Below are 24,003 nucleotides of genomic sequence, written 5' to 3' on the forward strand. Positions count from 1 at the left end.
TGGGCACAACTGTAAAAAATTACGGTATCTTGTTTAGTTTGAAGTCCTGTGGGTGCGCTCTTCACTTTAAATATGTTATTGTGCTGGAGTATGCACCTAGCAACAAGACTTGGCCAATATCTGCTCATTACATATGGTACATATCAATTACATTTCTCTGTGTATTACGTATATATATATATATATATTTATATGTACATTAATATATGTGTAAATATAATAGGCATAATTATATATATATATATATAACTAATACACACATTAGTATACATGATAGATAGATATAGATATAGATATATATATATATATATACAGGGAGTGCAGAATTATTAGGCAAGTTGTATTTTTGAGGATTAATTTTATTATTGAACAACAACCATGTTCTCAATGAACCCAAAAAAACTCATTAATATCAAAGCTGAATATTTTTGGAAGTAGTTTTTAGTTTGTTTTTAGTTATAGCTATTTTAGGGGGATATCTGTGTGTGCAGGTGACTATTACTGTGCATAATTATTAGGCAACTTAACAAAAAACAAATATATACCCATTTCAATTATTTATTTTTACCAGTGAAACCAATATAACATCTCAACATTCACAAATATACATTTTTTGCATTCAAAAACATAACAAAAACAAATCAGTGACCAATATAGCCACCTTTCTTTGCAAGGACACTCAAAAGCCTGCCATCCATGGATTCTGTCAGTGTTTTGATCTGTTCACCATCAACATTGCGTGCAGCAGCAACCACAGCCTCCCAGACACTGTTCAGAGAGGTGTACTGTTTTCCCTCCTTGTAAATCTCATATTTGATGATGGACCACAGGTTCTCAATGGGGTTCAGATCAGGTGAACAAGGAGGCCATGTCATTAGATTTTCTTCTTTTATACCCTTTCTTGCCAGCCACGCTGTGGAGTACTTGGACGCGTGTGATGGAGCATTGTCCTGCATGAAAATCATGTTTTTCTTGAAGGATGCAGACTTCTTCCTGTACCACTGCTTTAAGAAGGTGTCTTCCAGAAACTGGGAGTTGAGCTTGACTCCATCCTCAACCCGAAAAGGCCCCACAAGCTCATCTTTGATGATACCAGCCCAAACCAGTACTCCACCTCCACCTTGCTGGCGTCTGAGTCGGACTGGAGCTCTCTTTACCAATCCATCCATCTGGCCCATCAAGACTCACTCTCATTTCATCAGTCCATAAAACCTTAGAAAAATCAGTCTTGAGATATTTCTTGGCCCAGTCTTGACGTTTCAGCTTGTGTGTCTTGTTCAGTGGTGGTCGTCTTTCAGCCTTTCTTACCTTGGCCATGTCTCTGAGTATTGCACACCTTGTGCTTTCGGGCACTCCAGTGATGTTGCAGCTCTGAAATATGGCCAAACTGGTGGCAAGTGGCATCTTGGCAGCTGCACGCTTGACTTTTCTCAGTTCATGGGCAGTTATTTTGCGCCTTGGTTTCTCCACACGCTTCTTGCGACCCTGTTGACTATTTTGAATGAAACGCTTGATTGTTCGATGATCACGCTTCAGAAGCTTTGCAATTTTAAGAGTGCTGCATCCCTCTGCAAGATATCTCACTATTTTTGACTTTTCTGAGCCTGTCAAGTCCTTCTTTTGACCCATTTTGCCAAAGGAAAGGAAGTTGCCTAATAATTATGCACACCTGATATAGGGTGTTGATGTCATTAGACCACACCCCTTCTCATTACAGAGATGCACATCACCTAATATGCTTAATTGGTAGTAGGCTTTCGAGCCTATACAGCTTGGAGTAAGACAACATGCATAAAGAGGATGATGTGGTCAAAATACTCATTTGCCTAATAATTCTGCACACAGTGTACACCCACACCAGTGGCGGATCCAGAGCCTGATCTCGGGAGGGACACTTATAGATTTAAAGAAATAATCCATGCACAATAACCACTACTGCTCTGTGTAGTGGTTATGGTGCCAGGAGTGCCGGGACCCGCTCCCAGAGTAAGTAGTCAAACCGTTTAAGAACAGTTTGACAACTTACCTGGGGTCTGCTGGGATATGGGGCTGTAGTAGGGTATAGGAGCAGTGGTGCAATGTGTGAGGGGTGCAGTTTGTGTGAAAGGTTCAGTGTGTAGGGTGTGTGGGGCAATGTGTGTATGGGGGGGGTCTAGGTGTGTGTATGGGGCTAGAGGTCGCAGTGGTGAGAGTGAACTCTAGCCCGTTGCTCCAGCGCTAGAGTTCACTCTCGCGAGAGCTGGAGCGTTGCCACTGTAACCGCGGCAACGCTCTGTACTCGCGCAAGAAGGACCCAGAGGAGCTGCAGGCTGAGCTCCCGGGTCCTCTCTTCCTCTCCCCTCCGGTCCGTGAAGGCACATGGTGCTTGGACAGTGCCAGCCTGGGGGGGAAAGGGCAATTGCCCATTGCCCCCCCCCTGGATCACACACACACATCTATGTTTCTTTCTCCCCCTCACTGCTCCTCTGTGTCCATGTCTCCCCTCTCCTTCCCAATCACTTTCTTCCCCCTCTGCCTCTTTCGCCCCTCCCCTTGTGTATCTCTCTTCCCCTCTGTTTCTTTTTCCCCCTTTTCCCTGTCTATCTCTCCCTCTCTAACATCTCTTTCTCCCCTTGTGTCTCACTCTCCCTCCCTCTCTGTCTCTCTCTATTCTCCCACTGTCTCTTTCTTCCCTATCTCTGTTTTATTCCCCCCCCTTGTGTCTCTATATTACAACCCTTGTGTCTCTATATTACCCCCCTTGTGTCTCTATATTACACCCCCCCTTGTGTCTCTATACTACACCCCCCTTGTGTCTCTATACTACACCCCCCCTTGTGCCCCTATATTACCCCCCCTTGTGCCCCAATATTACCCCCCTTCCCCCCTTGTGCCCCAATATTACCCCCCCTCCCCCCTTGTGCCCCAATATTACCCCCCCTCCCCCTTGTGCCCCAATATTACCCACCCCCTCCCCCCTTGTGCCCCAATATTACCCCCCCTCCCCCCTTGTGCCCCAATATTACCCCCCTCCCCCTTGTGCCCCAATATTATCCCCCCTCCCCCTTGTGCCCCAATATTACCCCCTGCCCCCTTGTGCCCCAATATTACCCCCTCCCCCTTGTGCCCCAATATTACCCCCTCCCCCTTGTGCCCCAATATTACCCCCCCTCCCCCCTTGTGCCCCAATATTACCCCCCCCTCCCCCCTTGTGCCCCATCCCCTCCATTTACCTGAGAGTAGTCAGAGGGGGCCGGCCGCTTTCTAGGCTGGTGCCGTCGGGCCGGGTGACAGCCTCGCCGGTCCGGCGGCACTTCTAATGCTGAGGACGGAGGAGCATGAAGGAGGAGCATGTCTCTGTACCATGCTCCCTCGCGGTTCCCACAATTCCCAGCACAGGAACCGCGAGGGAGCATGGTACAGAGACATGCTCCTCCTTCATGCTCCTCCGTCCTCAGCATTAGAAGTGCCGCCGGACCGGCGAGGCTGCCACCCGGCCCGACGGCACCAGCCTAGAAAGCGGCCGGCCCCCTCTGAGTGTGCCACCGGACCGGCCACCCAGTGGACACATACCTCTGCAGCCCCCAGGTGCCGCGGCCCACCGGGAAATTTCTCGGTATCCCGGTGGGCCAGTCCGGCCCTGGTAGCCGTTACATTGGTTGGCAGCGGTGGGATGGTCCTTTTCATCCACAAATCAAGTGCTGAAAGGAGTCCCAGTACGCTAGATTGAAGAGACCCACACTAAAAGATCTGTTGGAAACTAGGGGAAGGAGTGCCAGCAACCGACCACGGAGAGAGCTGATAGCTGACCTACTGGAACTGGACAAGATGGATAGATCTATGGAGGTCACTGAACAACAGGCCCCTGTCAGCGAGGATGATGAGATTACCAGTAGGGTACAGCGGAGGATATCCATGTACCCAGCAACTTCCGTGGAACTAATTGAACGACTGTTTCTGGAAGCGAGAGCGGAGATTCGAGAACAGAGGGGATACGAAATTGAGCTGGTAAGAGCTAGACAACCTATTACACAGACAGCTCCTACTCCCCCACCCGCTGCTGCAGTAAAGAAAATACCGTTTACTGCATTTAAAACCTTTGTGGAAAGTGAAGAGGAAATTGAAGGATATTTGGCTGACTTTGAAAGACAGTGCTCACTACACCAAGTACCACCAGAGCAATGGGTCACTATCCTGGCTGGGAAATTATCAGGAAAAGCAAATGAGGCTTTTCGAGCACTTACTGCAGAGGATATATCACAGTATCAACCGGGTACACTGTAAACCCAGACGCGTACCGCCGCCGCTTCCGGGAGTCCAAGAAGAAGGCTGTGGACTCCCACATGGAATGGGCCAACGGGTTACAAAGGGTGGCATCACATTGGGTCCAAGGGTGCAAGGCCAACACCGGAGAGGAAGTATTGCAGCTGTTCCTAATGGAACATTTCTTCCAAGATCTGTCCGCGGATATACAAGACTGGGTACGAGATCGCCGTCCCGCTAACTTAAACGAGGCGGCTCGGGTAGCGGATGAGTACGCGGAAACGAGGAAAGTAAGCCAGGGTACTACACGACTGTTTCATAAGGTAGAACCACCCACCCCAACCATCACCTCATGCCCAGAGTACCCCCAGGACCGCCGCGTCCTCAGGGGTCTAACAACTACCCCCAGGATTCGTCTAGGGTGACGTGCCATCGCTGCAGCAACACGGGACATATTGCTCGTTGTTACAAAACCATAATTTACCCGGTGTGCAGTTAAGTGCTATTTTACCTTCCAGCCCTATTTGCAGCCGTTCGCATGGTTCAGCACGAATCCTTTGTGTAAGGTATAGGTGGCCGCCATTTCGGGACTTTGCACGTGTTCGCGGCCATCTTACGTGCGAACAGCGGTGTTTACCAGCAATCGTCTGGAACTAAAAACGGAGACGCAAACAGGCGAACACCGCTGAGACCTCCAGGATAACATAACTTCGTGCTGGACCTGCCGAACGGCCCCCTGTTCGGTAGAAAGATTACCCTTTACATGGGGAGTATAGCGAACCCCGGGATAACTGTGGATGGCAAGGGTTTCGTGGGGTTTTAATGCACGAACGGAGACCGACCGCAAGGCCAAAACTTGTGGAACTATTTTCGGCCAGAAAGTCTGTGTGGTCGGTCAAAACTTTGGAACCCCATAGCTCCCAAACCATTCATCCGAATGGGCTGATTTTCGGATATGTTGCTCCCCTGAACAAGGGCTGTTTTTGGGGTACATCCAGAACTTGGCTAAAAATATGTACAGCATAATTGGGTTAACTGTTTATCTGAGGGGAGGGGATGTGTGGGTTGTACCATATGTGTGATTGGTGATTTTATGCCTCCCCCTGGGTGTGTTCTTTTTGCATGTAACTACAATAAAAAGCAGGCTGGGCATCCTAGTCCTCAGTTCTTGTTTGACCTTCAAATCGCAGCCTTGACTCGTTTTGTGGGCACAAGGGTATCCTAGCTGTACTATAGCTAGTGGGATTATTCTAAATTTTCAGGACTCGTATGGAATACTAAGGAAAGCAGCTTCTCCCCTCTTCCGCAATAGGAATCCAGACTAACTAAGCGGTCCAGCTCTCAGCTAGACTGAGGGTAACCGTAACATTTGGTGGCAGCGGCGGGACTATCCTGGATTTCCTAGGAGAGGTACTGAATGGATGGAGAGCGCTTACGAAAAATTGAAGAGTACGACCCTAAAGGATTTACTTGAAAGCAGAGGGGGGTACGCCAGCAACCGTCCGAGAAGGGAACTGATCGCAGAATTAACCGAACTGGATCACAGCTTCCCGATGGCAGAAACCCCGACCACGAGTAGTGACGAAAAGACCAGGATTTTTTGGGAGAGGCTCCCGCTATACGGGCCGAACCCACCTATAGAACTGGTGCAGCAGTTGATGACAGAAGCGGATGAGGATATACGGAAGGCTCGAGCCCACGAACTCAACCTAGTGACCGCACACCGCAATGCCGAAGCACTGCAGGTAATCGTTCCTGTCGAAAATGCCGGGAGGCCCAAGATACCCTATGCGGCGTTTAGACCCTTCCTAGAGAGTGAGACAGGAATTGATGAATATTTGGCGGACTTTGAAAGGCAATGTGCCCTGCACCAGATTCCCAACAGAGAGTGGCCCACGATATTGTCTGGTGAGGAAATTTTAGTTATTTCTCTTAGAACATTTTTATAACGGCATGGAGCAGCAGGGGAAGGAATGGCTGCGAGACAGGCGACCTTCTACCCTAGAAGAAGCAGCCAAATTGGCAGATGAACATTATGACTCCCGTCTTCACGAACCCACGAACTACCGAACCCCAGCACGGGTCGAGCCTAAAGATGTTTACCGTACGACACCATGTACCGAATTCCGAGCCCTGGTGCCCACAGGGCCAGCACGGACCACCGAATAACAACTCTGATCGTCCCAGACCGACCTGCTACCGATGCAAGCAACCAGGGCATCTCATGGCTAGCTGCCCCCTTAATACGCACCAGACCCCCAGGAATTACAATTACCCCTCTGGGTCATATCGTCCTGCCCGGGCACTCTGTGTTAACCAAGAGGCTCCTAGGGAGGAATATTTGGGGCCACTTCACGAAGCGGATCCTGTATATGCTGCTTCGGATAACCGCCAGCACCATCGGCAGAAGGTATGGCTCGAGGGGCGATCTACCAAGGGGTTGAGAGACACGGGGGCTACCATCACACTGGTCCCGAGTCATTTGGTGCCGGAGCACAAGCGATCAGGGCAGACTGTGGCCGTTAGAGTGGCGGGGGGGGATGTGTACAAAATTTCGACCGCTAAAGTACATCTTGATTGGGGAGCAGGAAAGGGGGCCGTGAACGTGGGCATAATGGATAATTTACCTGCCGAAGTACTACTGGGCAACGATTTGGGCCCCATGACTTCTGCCTATGCTCCAGTATACAACAACGAGGCGAACCCAGTGACTACCCGAGCCCAAGCCCGGACGGAGCGAGAACGGGAGACACAGGTAAGACCTACCCCGACCTTGACTGACCTGTTAGGTCCCATACCCTGGGACACCCCAGATGCTTTCGAGACAGAGTCTAAGACTGACCCGACATTACAAAAGTACCGGGAACGAGCAGAGACCGGAGGGGGCGGGTCAGATAACGAAACCTTTTTATGGGAAAAAGGGAAGCTATATCGCTTGACGGAGAAAAGGGGGCAGCATAGGCGACAGCTGGTAGTGCCCCACAAATACCGTCGAGAAATACTCAAGATAGGACACGACATCCCCTTGGCAGGTCACCTAGCTGTAACCCGCACACTACACTGCATTACTCACACGTTCTTTTGGCCAGGGGTACACGTGGATGTTAGGACTTATTGTAATACCTGCAATGTGTGTCAACGAGTAGGGAGGTGAGGCGATCACCCTAAAGCTCATCTAGTAAATATGCCCATTGTAGAGGAACCCTTCAGCAGGGTTGCTATTGACCTAGTGGGGCCGCTGGCTACCCCTAGTCCCTCCGGTAAGTGCTACATTCTTACCGTAGTGGACTACGCTACCAGGTACCCGGAAGCTGTCGCCCTATCCAACATACAAGTGGATACGGTAGCGAATGCGCTGGTGCAGGTGTTCTCCCGGGTAGGATTTCCAAAAGAAATCCTGTCCAACCGAGGCACCCAATTTAATGCCGAATTGACCCAACAACTCTGGCAGGTTTGCAAAATTAAGTCCCTCCTGAGCTCTCCATACCACCCCCAGATGAACGGACTTTGTGAGAGGTTCAATGGGACCCTCAAACAAATGCTCAAGACGTTTACTCAGGAATACCGAGACTGGGAACGCTTCCTGCCGCACCTCCTATTTGCTTATCGGGAGGTGCCCTACGGAAAACACAAGCAAAACTCTGGAAGCCATCCAGGAGCCTATCGACCAAGCGCTGGAATGTAGCTGGGGCATTCTTCATCCCACACGGCATTACCTTAAAATGATATAAGCCGAACGGGGTGACGAATGCCTACTTGGGGATAGCCTCCGGGGCCAGGGGAATCTGCCAGTAACCCTTGCAGAGGTCGATGGTGGTCAGGTAATTTCCCCTGGCCATACGATCGAGTAGCTCGTCTACCCTGGGCATAGGGTAAGCGTCCGTCACTGTCTTTTCATTGAGCCTCCGATAGTCTACGCAAAATCGGGTTGTACCATCTTTCTTGGGCACCAGGACCACTGGGACCCTCAAACAAATGCTCAAGACGTTTACTCAGGAATACCGAGACTGGGAACGCTTCCTGCCGCACCTCCTATTTGCTTATCGGGAGGTGCCCCAGGAAGAAAGGTACGGGGACCCCTAAACCTGATCCGGGAGCACTGGGAGGGAGAGATGGAGACTGACGGTGTCCCCATTGTGCCATACGTACTGGAACTCAGGGACCGAATGGAGCAATTAGCCAAATCAGTGCAGGCTAATCTCCAATCGGCCCAGAGAAGACATAAGGTATGGTACGATCGGGGGGCCCGAAAGAGAATCTTTACCATAGGGCAAAAGGTGTTAGTGCTTAAGCCAGTTAAGACAGACAAATTGCAGGCGTCCTGGCAGGGCCCCTACCAGATCGTGGAGAAAAGAGGAGACACCACTTATGTAATAGCTAGCTGCCATGACAGCAATCTTAGAAAGACATTCCATGTGAACATGCTCAAGGAATATCTTGAGCGGCCAGAAAACGTAACGGCCGTATGCTGTCACCCTCAGGAAGACCCCGACAGTCTACCCATTCCAGATCTATTCGAAAAAAGTCCCCCCGCAGATATAGTAGCTCAGGTTCAGATAGGGGACCGACTTAGCCCCACTGAAAGGGAGCAGCTTAACCAACTCCTGCGGTCCAAAAACCTCACTTTCTCCCAGAAGCCAGGGTACACTACCTTAACCACCCACCAGGTTGATACCCCGGGACAAGCTCCCTTATGCCAGGCTCCTTACCGAATCCCCGAGGCAGTTAGGACAGGAATGAAGAAGGAGATTGATGAGATGCTCCAACTCAGGGTAATTGAGCCCTCCGATAGTCCATGGGCCTCCCCAGTGGTCCTGGTGCCCAAGAAAGATGGTACAACCCGATTTTGCGTAGACTATCGGAGGCTCAATGAAAAGACAGTGACGGACGCTTACCCTATGCCCAGGGTAGACGAGCTACTCGATCGTATGGCCAGGGGAAATTACCTGACCACCATCGACCTCTGCAAGGGTTACTGGCAGATTCCCCTGGCCCCGGAGGCTATCCCCAAGTAGGCATTCGTCAACCCGTTCGGCTTATATCATTTTAAGGTAATGCCGTGTGGGATGAAGAATGCCCCAGCTACATTCCAGCGCTTGGTCGATAGGCTCCTGGATGGCTTCCAGAGTTTTGCTTGTGTTTTCCGTAGGGCACCTCCCGATAAGCAAATAGGAGGTGCGGCAGGAAGCGTTCCCAGTCTCGGTATTCCTGAGTAAACGTCTTGAGCATTTGTTTGAGGGTCCCATTGAACCTCTCACAAAGTCCGTTCATCTGGGGGTGGTATGGAGAGCTCAGGAGGGACTTAATTTTGCAAACCTGCCAGAGTTGTTGGGTCAATTCGGCATTAAATTGGGTGCCTCGGTCGGACAGGATAACTGTGGATGGCAAGGGTTTTGTGGAGTTTTAACGTACGAACGGAGACCGACCGCAAGGCCAAAACTTGTGGAACTATTTTCGTCCAGAAAGTCTGTGCGGTTGGTCAAAACTTTGGAACCCCATAGCTCCCGAACCATTCATCCGAATGGACTGATTTTCGGATATGTTGCTCCCCTGAACAAGGGCTTTTACCCCCTGTTTTCGGGGTACATCCAGAACTTGGCTAAAAATATGTACAGCATAATTGGGTTAACTGTTTATCTGAGGGGAGGGGATGTGTGGGTTGTACCATATGTGTGATTGGTGATTTTATGCCTCCCCCTGGGTGTGTTCTTTTTGCATGTAACTACAATAAAAAGCAGGCTGGGCATCCCAGTCCTCAGTTCTTGTTTGACCTTCAAATCGCAGCCTCGTTTTGTGGGCACAAGGGTATCCTAGCTGTACTATAGCTAGTGGGATTATTCTACATTTTCAAGACTCGTATGAAATACTAAGGAAAGCAGCTTCTCCCCTCTTCAGCAATAGGAATCCAGACTAACTAAGCGGTCCAGCTCTCAGCTAGACTGAGGGTAACCGTAACACTCGTTATTGCCCTTTGGGATCTACAAATAACAACTGGAGACGCACAACACCCAACACAGAGGCCACCCCATCACGCCCCTCTGCGGCCCACTGCCTAGAGACCGAGGTGGGCCCTGAGGAATGTCTGGGATTCTTGTATGAGGCAGATCCAATACAAGCTGCCTCTCCAGATAACCATCAGCATCACCACCAGGAGGTACGTGTGAATGGACAAGTAGCACAAGGCCTAAGAGATACCGGGGCAACCATCACTTTGATTCAGAAACATCTGGTAAAGCCGGAAAATGTGTCCACTCGCACAGTTGCTGTCCGGGTCGCAGGGGGGGCTGTATTTTGCTTACCCACCGCCCGGGTGCACTTAGACTGGGGAGTCGGGTCGGGAAAGACCACAGTTGGCATCATGGACAACCTGCCTGCCGAGGTTGTGTTGGGCAACGACATTGGCCCTCTGACTTCGGCTTATTTACCTAATCCTGCCGCTGCTTGTCCCGTGACCACCCGCTCACAGACCCGTGTTGCAGATGATCATACAACAGGCCGGGAGACCCAGGTAAGCCAAGAACCGACCTTTAACCCCACAACGGTAGGGAGACCCATAGCTTGGGACACCCCAGAGGAGTTTGGGAGGGAAACTAGAGAGGACCCCACCCTCCAAAAGTATCGAGAATTAGCAGACAGTAGAGGGGATGAGCGGGAACGTTTTATATGGGATGGTGACAGGTTATATAGATTGACCGAAGGCAGAAAGAGAGGCTGTGTCCCTTCGCAAAAGCACCAACTAGTTGTACCCAGAAAGTACCGGTTGGAACATCTCCGAATTGGCCATGACATTCCGTTGGCAGGGCATCTAGGGGGTAACCGCACCTCCTACAGGATCACCCAGACCTTCTTTTGGCCGGGGATCTCGAAGGATGTGCGACGTTACTGCAGCACTTGTGACGTATGCCAACGGGTAGGAAAGAGAGGGGATCATCCTAAAGCTCGACTGTCACCTATGCCCATGATCGAGGAACCATTTAGCAGGGTGGCAGTCGACCTAGTAGGACCCCTACCTAACCCCAGTTCCTCTGGTAAGAAATATATTCTTACCGTAGTGGACTACCCGCTACCCGGAAGCCGTCGCTCTGACAAATATCCAGGCTGACACTGTTGCCAGTGCTCTCGTCGGGATATTCACCAGAGTGGGTTTCCTCAGGAAATCCTATCTGACAGAGGGACTCAGTTTACCGCAGACCTAACCCAACAGTTATGGAAGGTCTGCGGTATTAAGACCCTGCTTAGTTCACCGTACCACCCTCAGACTAACGGTCTCTGTGAACGCTTTAATGGTACCCTAAAGCAATTGCTGCGGACCTTTACGGCGGAATACAGAGACTGGGAGTGATTCTTGCCACACCTCTTGTTTGCCTATCGAGAGGTACCGCAGGAATCCACAGGGTTCTCTCCATTCGAGCTGCTCTATGGACGGAGAGTGCGAGGCCCCCTCGACCTCATCCGAGAGCACTGGAAGGGAGAGATAGAACATGAGGGTGTTCCCATTGTACCATATGTGCTGGAGATGCGGGACCGCATGGAGCATTTAGCTCGGATGGCACAGGACCATCTCCATGTGGCCCAGGGTCGACAGAAACATTGGTACGATCAGGGCGCCCGTCAGAGAAAGTTTCAAGTGGGCCAGAAGGTTCTGGTGCTTAGGCCTGTTAAAGGAATAAGCTCCAGACCTCCTGGCAGGGCCCTTACAAAGTAGTAGCACAAGTCTGCGATACTACATATGTAATTGCCAGCAGCAAAGACGAGAGGATCTAGAAATCCTTTCATGTAAACAAGCCTTGATCAACGCACCTAGTCTATCTGCCCCCGTCCCTAACAAAAGATTTGTCGTTCATACAGATGCGTCCATGTACGGACTGGGGGCAGTTCTAAGCCAGATCGGGATGATGGAGGGGAACACCCTGTCGCGTACCTGAGTAGAAAGTTATTACCCAGGGAAGTGAGTTACGCGGCAGTGGAGAAAGAATGTTTAGCCCTGGTTTGGGCTCTAAAGAAACTCACACCCTACCTGTATGGTCAGGAATTCACCCTGATCACGGACCATAACCCACTAGTATGGCTGAACCGAGTAGCTGGGGATAATGGGCGCTTGCTGAGATGGAGCTTGGCCCTGCAACCCTACAATTTTTCCATCCAATACCACCCTGGCAGATTCAATGGGAATGCAGACGGACTGTCCAGGCAAACAGAACTTTTACCCTAACAGCAGACCGGACAGCCCCAAATTGACCCGAAAAAGATCAATCCGGGTCTGCCGGAGTGTTCCACAAAAGGGGAGCAGTGTGACGGAACTATGAATTCTGCCTGGACACTTTTAACAATAATACAACTGGACATACAAAGGACCGAATTGCTTGTGACATGTGAATTACTATTACCCAAGAATGGACTCAAATCACCGAACACCGGACCACCTTGGTGTCCAATTAAGTGACATTTTGCCTCCCAGCTCTATTTCAGCCGTTCGCATGGTTCAGCACGAATCCTTTGTGTTAAGCATAGGTGGCCGCCATTTCGGGACTTTGCACGTGTTTGCGGCCATCTTACGCACGAACAGCGGTGTTTGCCAGCAATCGCCTGGAACTAAAAATGGATACGCAAACAGGCGAACACCGCTGAGACCTCCAGGATAACGTAGCTTCGCGCTGAAACTACCGAACGACCAGCCGTTCGGTAGAAAGACTACACCTTACATGGCGATTCCAGCGAACACCGAGATAGCTGTGGATGGCAAGGGTTTCGTGGGGTTTTAATGCACGAACGGAGACCGACCGCAAGGCCAAAACTTGTGGAACTATTTTCGGCCAGAAAGTCTGTGAGGTCGGTCAAAACTTAAAAGATCCATAACTCCCGAACCCTTTAACTGAATGAGCTGGATTTTGGATATGTGGTTCCCCTGAACCAGGGCTATCTGGGGATACCGGATCTAAAGACGTACCCCCTGTTTTTGGGGTACATCCAGAACTTGGGTAAAATTATGTGTGTGTTAATTATGTTAAATGTTTATCTGAGGGGAGGAGACGTGGGGGTTGTACCATGTATGTGATTGGTTATTGTGATAATTATGTAGGTGTAGCCCTTCCCAGGGCATTATTGCATAAAAGGAGACCCCTGTCAATAAATCTCAGTTCTTCTTGACCCATCAAAACGTAGCCTCGTCTCGTTCTTGGAAGGGGATTGTATTGGATTATTACCTTGCCTTTTTACAGCTGAACCTGACACTCCCCCTGGATCTTGTGGATGGGATTATACCAGCTCCATTACTACACAGCAGCTTGTCAGGAAAAGGACGTCTCCAACGGCTGATACCCCCTTACTATCTGGGTAGCCGTTACACATGTCATGTGTCCTTAAGGGGTTAAGGGACAATATAGTCACCAGAACAACTACAGTTTAATGTAGTTGTTCTAGTGAGTATTATCATTAGCTTCAGGCATTTTCATGCAAACACTGCCTTTTCGTAGAAAAGGAAGTGTTTACATTGCCCCTAGGGATACCTCCTGCGGCCACTCCTCAGATGGCCACTGGAGGTGCTTCCTGGGGCAGTGCTGCACAGTAGGCAGCACTGCCGTTCAGCGTCTCCACACTCTGCATGAAGATGCTGAATTTTCCTCATAGAGATGAGGGAGTGACTTTCTCTGGCCCGCTGCTCGCACATGTATGGACAACTCACGTTTGCAGGACTTTTGCAGGACTTCTCGCAGGCTGCTCCTTTCTTTTGGAACAGCCTCCCAGAGTTACCTCTACCTCACATACCTGTCCCTTGCTCTCTCCTAAAGGGCAGCACTCTATTCTCTCCTCCAGCTCTGATTTACTCCACTTTATTTGATTGCTACCTCCTGTCCTATTGTATTTGATACCCCACATCCTATAGACTGTAAGCTCGCTTGAGCAGGATCCTCTTCAACCTGTCGTTCCTGTAAGTTTTTGTAATTGTCTGATTTATTGGTAAATCTCCCGCTTTGATAATATTGTAAAGCGCTATATAAATACTAATAATAATTTAACTTCTAGATTGCAGAGAATTGAGCAGTGAGACTGCAGGGGCATGATCTGTATCCCAAAACTGATTTTATTAAGCTAAAGTTGTTTTGTGTTTAGATCATGCCACGGCAGTCTCACTGCTCAATTCTCTGCCAGTTAGGAGTTGAATTAATTTGCTTCTGTCTATGCAGCCCTAGCCAAACGTTTCCTGTTTGTGACTCTCCATATCTGCGTGAAAAAGAATGGTTTCATTTTTAATCAGATGTTAACTTGCATTAAAAGTGTATATCTCCTGCTCTGTGAATTACATTTTTTATTTGTATACAGGAGTCTTCTGCAAGGTATTGAAGGCTATAAAAAAGATCAGGAGGTAATACATTCTAAACTAAACAACATATGCAATAAAGGTAGTTTAGATATTAGATCTCTCTATACAGGAAGTGTTTAGGAATGCTGTATAAATCACATGCAGGGAGGTGTGATTAGGGCTGCATGAACAAAGTGAATTAACTCCTAAATGGCAGTGAATTGAACTACTACTAATAATTATTTAACTTCTAAATTGCAGAGAATTGAGCAGTGAGACTGCAGGGGAATGATCTGTACTACAAAACTGTTTTTAACCCCTTAAGGACACATGACATGTCTGACACGTCATGATTCCCTTTTATTCCAGAAGTTTGGTCCTTAAGGGGTTAAGCTTAAGTTTAAGTTATTTCAGTGTTTATAGTGTAGCTTTAGAAACAAAGAGCATCTGAAAGACACTTGACCCGCAGGGTTAGAAAATGACAGATTTGTGACAAAATGTTTTCCAAAGATAGATGGAAAGGAAATAAAGTTGTTATTGCATAAATGTTGGAAACATAGTTTTTTTTACAGGTAACTGGTACATACAGACATAATTAGTGCAGACACAAAAACTAATGTGTTACTTTTATACATTACCCTCACTGAACTAGATTGTGATGTTAAATGCTAAATCTTTAATAACAGGTGTATAAAATCAGGTCCCTAGCCATGCAGTCTGCATTTACAAACACTTTTGAAAAAATGTGGTCCTTCTGAAGAGCTCAGTCAATTCAAGTGTGGTAGTGTGATAGGACACCACCTTTGCAATAAATCATTTTGTGAAATTTAATCCCGGCTACATATTCAACTGTAAGTGGTATTGCTGGAAAGTGGAAGCATTTGGAACAGCAGCAACTTGGCCACAAAGCAGAAGACCATGTAAAGTTACAGAGTAGGGTCACCGAGTGCTGAAGGACATGGTGCGTAAAAGTCTCCAATAATCTGCTGATTCCATAGCTTCAGAATTCCAAACTTCCACTGGCATTAATATCAGCACAAACAAAACGTGTGGTGGGAGCTTCATGGAATGGGTTTCCATGGTCGAGCAGCTGCATGCAAGCCTCACATCACCAAGTATAAGGCCAAGCGTCGGATCGATGGTGTAAGCACCTTGCAACTGGACTAGGAGAAGTGGAAACGTGATCTGTGGAGTGACGAATCACGCTTCTCTGTTTGGCGGTCTGATGGGCAAGTCTGGGTTTGACAGATGTCAGGAGAATGCTACCTGCCTGACTGTAATATGCCAATTGTAAAGTATGGTGGAGGAGCTATAATAGTATGGGGCTGTTTTTCCGGGGTTGGACTAGACCTCTTTCTTCCAGTGAAGGGAAATCGCCTATAGCTGAAACGTTGGGTCTCCAGCTCTGTCCACTTGTTAGGTAATATACTGAACAGCAATTATACATTTTTTTCTTAATTGTATTTGTTTGGTTATCAGCTATTTGATCAATGCATGCTCTGCTGATTGAGATATATGCTGATATTATAGGTGTATATAGATGTATTTGGATTTATTATTATTTATGCATTACAGTAAAATTAGATGTTTTATTGATTTTGGGAGTGTGGATATTTCTTCAATTGTATGATTACTGATATACCATCAGAGAGGTGATCTTTAATACCCTTTGCACCGTAGACCTTTTTACACATGCTGTACATTCATTGGCTGACTGACCCACTGACTTTATTTCTAATATTATATAAAACACACCCGAGTACTCAAAAGGCAACACTACATGCAAATGCTCACCAGCATTCAAATACCAAGACTACATACAGACATACATCTGCATTCAACAAACAACACTACATACAAACATGAACCTGCATTGAAATGCAAACACTACACACAAATACAATACTGCAAATGGCAACAGTACATACAAACACACAATTGAAATCAAAGGCCAGCACTACATACATACTTTCCAACATTCACACAAACATATTCCATACAAAAGCATGCTTCCATTAAACACTGCTTAAAATACAACGGTAGATCCCCAGCTGGCAAAGCATCAAGATTTGAAAATCTCCCTTTCGCCACCCTTGTGATCACGGAGACCCCATAAAAATACCTTGCACCAGGCAGGGCCGGATTAACATAGGGGCTGATGGAGCTGCAGCTCCAGGCCCAGGGAATAGGCCCATTTAAAAAAAAAAAAAAACACTTTTTTTTTTTTTTTTACTACACACTACTCTTAGGTTTGCCACCTGACTGGTATTTTACTGGCACAGCCGGTATTTGAGGCTGCCTGGCGTGCCGGTATTGCAGTAATACCGGCAATACAAATGCAGGTAATTTTCTCCGAATGAATGGAGATTACTCTGCAATACCAGCACCGGCCAGTAGGGGTCACTGTGTGTGGAGAGAGGCAGGGATAGGATGTTACAGCATTCCCTGCCTCTCTCTACTACTCACTGATCCGTAGTCCAGACAGCAGCTCTACAGCTCAGGTAAGTGAGGGATGGGGGAAAGGCAGCAGGGACATATGGGGACACTGAGACACTAGGGAACACATGGGGACACTGAGACACTTGAGGACACTGGAAAACATGGGGACACATGGGGATGCTGAGACACATGGGGACGCTGTGAGACATAGAGACATTGGGAGACACTGAGACATTGGGACACGGAGACACTGTTCCCATGTCCCCCAGCCAGTGTCCCTAGTGTCTGTGTCCCCAAGTCTCCCAGTGTCTGTGTCCCATGTCTCTCAGTGTGCCCAGTGTCCCCATGTCTATGTCCACAACTGTCCCCATGTCTCCGCAAGTGTCTGTCTCCCAGCCAGTATCCCATAGTCTCCCAGTGTCCCCTAGTCTCCCAAGGTCTGTGTCACTAGTGTCTTAGTGTCCCCAAATGTTTCAGTGTCTCCCAGTGTCTGTGTTCCTAGTGTCTCGGTGTGCCTGGTGTCCCCACGTCTCCCAGTGTCCCTATATGTCCCAGTGTCCCCATGTCTATGTTCACAACTGCCCCTATGTCTCCCAGTGTCCCCAAGTGTCTGTCTCCCAGCCAGTGTCCCCTAGTCTCCCAGTGTCTGTGTTCCCATGTCTTAGTGTCCCCAAATGTTTCAGTGTCCCCACGTCTCCCAGTGTCTGTGTCCCTAGTGTCTCAGTGTCCCCCATTTCTCCCAGTTTCCCTAAATATCTGTGTCCCTGGGTCTCTCTGTGTCCCCAGTATTCTAGTGACATGGGGACACATTGGGACACTGGGAGACTAGGGGACACTGAGACACTAGGAGACACTGGGAGCAATCCATCTATACAGCAGAATCAAACTGTGAGTAGTTTGTTGGTGATTTTACAGAATTTTCTCTGATGTCACTCCTTGTGATTTACATCATGTGATGTCACACATAACTAATTAATTATACAAATGCTTAAGGCTGGTATTTTTTTCCAAGAAAGGTGGCAACATTAACTACTCTTCACATACACTTGCTTAAAGGAGCACTATAGGGTCAGAAACACAATCATGTATTTCTGACCCTATTATGTTAAAACCACCACCCTGGCCCCTTCTTGCCTCCCTAAATATAGTAAGATATTACTTGTATTCAAGTCTGCAGCTGCTGGCTCAGAAGTGGTGGTCTGAGCAAATTACAATACTTCCCCATAGGATTGGCTGAGACTGTCAACTAGGCAGATCAGGGGCAGAGCCAGCACAAGTCCAACATAGCCCTGGCCAATCAGCATCTCCTCATAAAGATAAATTGAATCAATGCATCTCTATGAGGAAAGTTCAGTGTCTGCATGCAGAGGGTGGAGACACTGAATGGCAGTGCTGCACACTAGGCAGTACTGCCCCAGGAAGCACCTCTAGCAGCCATCTAAGGAGCGGCCAGTGGAGTTATTTTCTCTGAAAAGACAGTGTTTACTGCAAAAAGCCTGAATGGAATGATTCTACTTACAAACAGAACAAATACAATAAGCTGTAGTTGTTCTGGTGACTATAGTGTCCCTTTAACCCCTTAAGGACCAAACCTCTGGAATAAAAGGGAATCATGACATGTCACACATGTCATGTGTCCTTAAGGGGTTAAGTTTGGAAGCTTAAGAGGGATGTATGGGAAAAAAACTTGTGTGGACTGGCTGACATTAAAATTAGTTTAGGTAATGCAGACGTTGGTCTCTTTAACACTGTGGCATGTCCCCTTTCTTCTACACTCACTACATACACCTATTCTCTGTCTCAGACTATATACCAGGAACTTCTGCCTGCTAGTAAGAAGGTAAGGAGACAAGTGAACCAGCGAGTGCTAGGGGACAGTCCTTAGAAAGCTTGGAGTAGGTGCATCATTAGATGCATTTATGTCAAGCTCAAGGTGCTGCCTGCATAGTATGCCCTTAGTTGGACAGCCTGCAGGATTGGCAGGCAGCCTGACATGCATTCATGCCAGGCTGACCTTCCAATTCTTTGGACAGACATACCCCCTTTTTGGGCATGTTCACCCCATTGGCAGGTCTGGTCACGTGATTCGCGCCAGTGGCACACCCTTTTACCCCGCCCATTGACTTCCTGCTTCACTGGACACTGCTGTTAGGGGTTATGGATTTACTTGAAAGATGAAAGCATAAATTAGAAAGAAATTAGCATAGAGTATGTGTTTTCGTATAGCTGCATCCTTTGAGTTTCCCTCCAGCACCATCTCTATCAGATACATGACGCTTGGGAGGTATGACTGTTTTAGTGTTTTTGGTCGATAATATTCCGTAATTAGGCCCATCATAATTGTCAGCACCAGGCCCACTGTGCTCTTAATCCAGCCCTGGCACCAGGTCCCTCTCTATATTAGTTTCTTCACTGCATCATAGGTGTCACACATTACACAGAGTATTATTGCTGTGAGACGCTCCCATACATGAGGCCTTACAGGGTTATTAAAGGGACACTCAAGGTACCTACAGGGGCGGACTGACCACTCGGGCAGATCGGTCATGGACCGAGGGCCCGAGGCAGTCAGGGGGCCCGGCAGCAAAGCCATGCTTCTGCTGTGGAGATCAGAGATCTCCACAGTCAGAAGGAAGGTTGCAGGGGCCCATGGTGATACAGGGGGCCCCAGCGACCTGTCACCCTGCAATCCCATCCCCCCCATTCAGTGTGAGACCTGGCAGCTTACCTGCTCTCACTGCCAGGTCTCCTCTCTCTTTCTACCTGCAGCTAGTGCTCAGTGCTCAGTGTGAGGATGGGAGGGGGCAGGAAGTGACATCACACCCCCTGCTTCCCTCTCACACGGAGCACTCACAGCATGGATGGAGGGTGAGAACAGGAGCCTGGCACAGCAGATCCTCCCAAGCTGGTGCAGGTAAGCAGGCTATGGGTTAAAAGTGCAGAAACATATGTAGGATGTAGGGGTGAGACAGGGCAGAGGCACACAGTGGTTTATAGAGGTGTGGGTAAGATGTTGGTGAGACACCTCAGGGGTTTGTTTGTTTTTTGTTTATTTATTTTGTTGTTGTTTTTCTTAATGTTTTCGTATTTTTTGTGCTGTGTGTGTTTTTATCATAAATTTGGAAGTTTTCCACTTATAGGGGATTTTTTTTTATTATTTAACACCAAGACCACTATAGCTCATTAAAGTGGTCTGGGTGCTGTCTCCCTATTGCACTTAGTGCTGCAATGTAAAACATCGCAGTTCCATAGAACTGCAATGTTCACATTGCAGCTCTAAGTCTGCCCTCAGTGGCTGTCTACCAGCCACTAGAGGGCTTCCGGAATCCAAACGGACTTTTGGCCCATTATCTGACGCTGGACATCCTCACAGACCTCCAGTGTCAGATTTTCCCCATAGAAAAGCATTGAATGTTTTCATGAGGGGAGGTTTAATGCGCGTGCGACCATGCACATTAAACCTCCCCTCAGGAAAACATTCAATGCTTTTCTATGGGGAAAATCTGACACTGGAGGTCTGTGAGGATGTCCAGCGTCAGATAATGGACCAAAAGTCTGTTTGGATTCCGGGTTTGTTTTCCTGGCACTATAGGATCCCTTCAAGGGACCTGGGACAGTGCACCCAGACCACTTCTATAAGCTGAAGTGGTCTGGGTGCCTATAGTGTCCCTTTAATTGAGATGGAAGACAAATGTGGGTTATTTGGGAAGAAGTGTTAGGTGCAGCACAAGCACAACTGAGTGGGTTGTGAGGGGGACAGAAATTGATCAGATGGGTGACAACTGTTGTTAGAGAGTAACAAAAGGGGAGGCAGGGAGTGACATATAAAAGAGGGAGGCAGTGGGAAGACACACATACAGATTGGTGAAGATCGAGCGAGACAAACTCAGAAGAAGATGGAGAGTCAAAAGACAACAAAAACACTTAGAGCATATAAATATACCTCATTACACACAGGCTGACACTGATTTCAGATGTACTCCTCATTCACATACACACTGATACAAGTTTCAAATACAACCGCATACTCTGACACAGATTTTAGATACACCCCTCATTCACACACACACACACGCTTACACTCTGCACACATACAAATACACTCCAGCATTCACATACACACTGCTCAAACATACTGCGTTCACATGCTGACAATCCATATAAATCTATCCTGGCATTCATATACAGACTTACCACACTAATGCACACTGGCATTTATACAGCAAAACTCCCCTTTGTTCACACACAAGTCCTCCACAAAAATACACTCCTGCATTCACATTCAACATATAACACCCTTACATTCACACAAACATTGCATACAAATACACTTCTGCTTTTACAAATATCTGCTCTACTCACTCATAGAACAATGCATTTACGCTGCATACACGCCTGCATTATATTATCTGGCACTACACAAATTATATTGCAGGATTTACACACACACACACACACTCACTCTCTCTCTCCTACTTTGATACAAGGAATACACACACACACACACACACACTATCTCTCTCCTACTTTGACACAAGGAATACACACATGGTCATTCACTAAAGAATTGCCTGAAATTGAAACTGAATTTCAAATTGAATGCCTACATAATGAAATTGAGCAACAAAATTGACTTGGGGAATTTTTCTAATACAACTATTTAGGCCTATAATTTGAAATTAACTTTTCCCAGCAATTCAAATTAAAGAGAATAATCCGGACAGTGTTTTTTGAAAGTTATATTTAACATAGTGTCAGGAATACAAATGTGTATTTCTTTTTTTTTTTTTTTATTCTTTATTTTTGCACACGATAGGTAAGGCAAACATAATACAACTTGAAGGCTTGCGCAGAAGCCATAATATAAAATAGCAGACTTATAAACATGAGAATTGACATCAGCCCATATGACAAACCGCTTTATAAAATCTGAACAATTTGCCCCCCATCGAGGATTTTGTGTTTTTGTATAGCTATGTTATCAAAATTCTGCATGCTTGCATAATATAGGCATGGTAATAGTATTACGACCAAGTGGCTTGCGCCGAAGCCGAGATGTAGAAGATCAGAGTTGAGTACACAATGGACGCTATCAGTCCAAAAGCCAAGCCTCAGTATGTAGGCCATTCCACCTAAATGTGTATTTCTATAGTTTTGAAAACATAATTTTGATGGCCAGCCCCCCATCAGAGAAGTAAAAGGTGTTTTTACTCACCTTTATTCCAGTGCCACGCCAATCTCGTTGCAGCTGGTTCCATCCAAATTGCATGATATCAGCCAATCCAATGCTTTCCTATAGGAAAGAATTGAGAGGCAATTGCGCATGCGCAGCAAAACACGACGCTGCACTAATCAGCATCTCCTCATATAGTTGCATTGAATCAATGAAACTCTATAGGAAGTGTTCAAGTCTACAGGCAGAGCGTGGAGACGTTGAACATCAGTGCCTTCCACTAAAGGTGTTCCTAGGCACTAATGTAAACCCTGCCTTTTCTCTGAAAAGGCAGTGTTTACATAAAAGAGCCTGCAAGGATTGGCTGTGGATACCAGAACAACTATATTAGGCTGTAGTCGTTCTGGTGACTATAGTGTCCTATTTAATAGTTAATATTTGGTCTTTGAAGGGCCCAGGATGTAATTTTGCCCGGGGGCCCAGAAAGCTGTCAGTCCGTCCCTGGGTACCTAGACCACTCCTGCCCATTGGAGGGGTCTGGGTGCCAACTCCCACTACCCTTAACCCTTCAAGTGTAATTAGTGCCGTTTTTCATAAACTGCACTAATTGCCTAACAAGGTTAAGTCCTCCTCTAGTGGCTGTCTGTAAGACAGCCACTAGAGGAGCTTCCGGGTTCTTAAAACACTTTAAGAGATGCTGGACGTCCTCACGCTATGCATGAGCACCTCCAGCGTCGCCGGAATCCTCATAGGAAAGCATTGAATAATGCTTTCCTATGGGGAGGTGTAATGCGCGCGTGCGGCCGTTGCTGCGCATACGCATTAGGTCTCCCGGAAGAGTTGGTGGAGCCTGACCCAACGCCGAGGGACATCGGCGCTGGATACAGGTAAGTTATTGAAGGGGTATTAACCCCCTCAGCAACCTGGGATGGGAGGTGACCTACAGTGCCAGGAAAACGGTTTGTTTTCCTGGCACTGGAGAGTCCCTTTAACTAAAGTGAGGATTCAAGGTAAATTTCTAATTTAAGGGCAAAATAGTTAGTTGTTTCTAGTTCAGCAACTCTGACCTTAAAATTGAAATTCACTTTGAATTCTCCCTTTGGTAAATAACCCGGTTAGAACACTATATAACAAACTGACACCAAGTGAGAGCTATGGGGACAGGGGGGTCTGGATCCCAAAGCTACACCTGGAAAGGGAGGATGTAATGCTAAGCCAGGAGTAGGCAACCTTCAGCACTCCAAATTTTGAGGACTTCATCTCCCAGAATGCTCTCACAGCCATAAAGGCAAAGGATTAAAAGAAATGTAGTCCACAACATCCGGAGTGCGAAGGTCGCCTAACCCTGATAGAGTGTGTCTCTAGGCAGCTTAGCCCTGGCCCTGAAGGAGTTAATTCACTTTGAGGGCGGGGCTGAATGTTTGTTGTTGTTGTCGTGCGTCACTGCAAGGGCACGCCTCCTCACAGAGCTCCGCCCCCTCTCGGCACAGACTTGCAGTTTCGTCTTGCTTGCAACAAAGAGGGATCTTCAGCTACCGTCCGCAGCGTTACACGGCCCGCGAGCAGCGCAGACATGGTCAAGCTGGCCTTTAACTCGGCTCTGGCCCAGAAGGAGGCCAAGAAAGAGGATGAGAACAGCGAGGTGCTCATCATCCCCGAGAGCAAGGTGAGAGCAGAGCACCCCCCGGGTGACAAGGCCACCTGCAGCCAGCCTGAGCACCTGGACACAGCCAGGAGAACAAGGGAGACCCCCCTCTCAGCTATGTGACAGCCAGAGAGACCCCCTCCCTTCTGAACTATGTGACAGACAGAGAGACCCCCTCCTTTCTGAACTATGTGACAGCCAGAG

General features: G+C 47.8%; 2 protein-coding genes across 3 annotated transcripts in view; one reads left to right on the plus strand and one right to left on the minus strand.

Annotated features, from left to right (window-relative positions):
* Positions 1 to 24,003, minus strand: part of LPAR6 (lysophosphatidic acid receptor 6) — a 282,034-nt gene that overhangs the window by 7,172 nt on the left and 250,859 nt on the right. The gene's annotated exons all lie outside the window — the stretch shown is intronic.
* The window catches only part of ITM2B (integral membrane protein 2B), a 61,898-nt gene continuing 61,522 nt past the window's right edge, over positions 23,628 to 24,003 (plus strand). Inside the window, exon 1 of one of the 2 annotated variants that reach the window (XM_063426010.1) lies at positions 23,628 to 23,820. In XM_063426010.1, coding sequence (XP_063282080.1) covers positions 23,728 to 23,820 — 93 coding nt within the window. In that variant the 5' untranslated portion in view covers positions 23,628 to 23,727. The remainder of the gene's footprint in view (positions 23,821 to 24,003) is intronic. The other variant, XM_063426011.1, reaches the window with a different exon arrangement.

The sequence above is a fragment of the Pelobates fuscus genome, chromosome 1, assembly GCF_036172605.1.
Source record: "Pelobates fuscus isolate aPelFus1 chromosome 1, aPelFus1.pri, whole genome shotgun sequence".
NCBI lineage: Eukaryota > Metazoa > Chordata > Amphibia > Anura > Pelobatidae > Pelobates > Pelobates fuscus.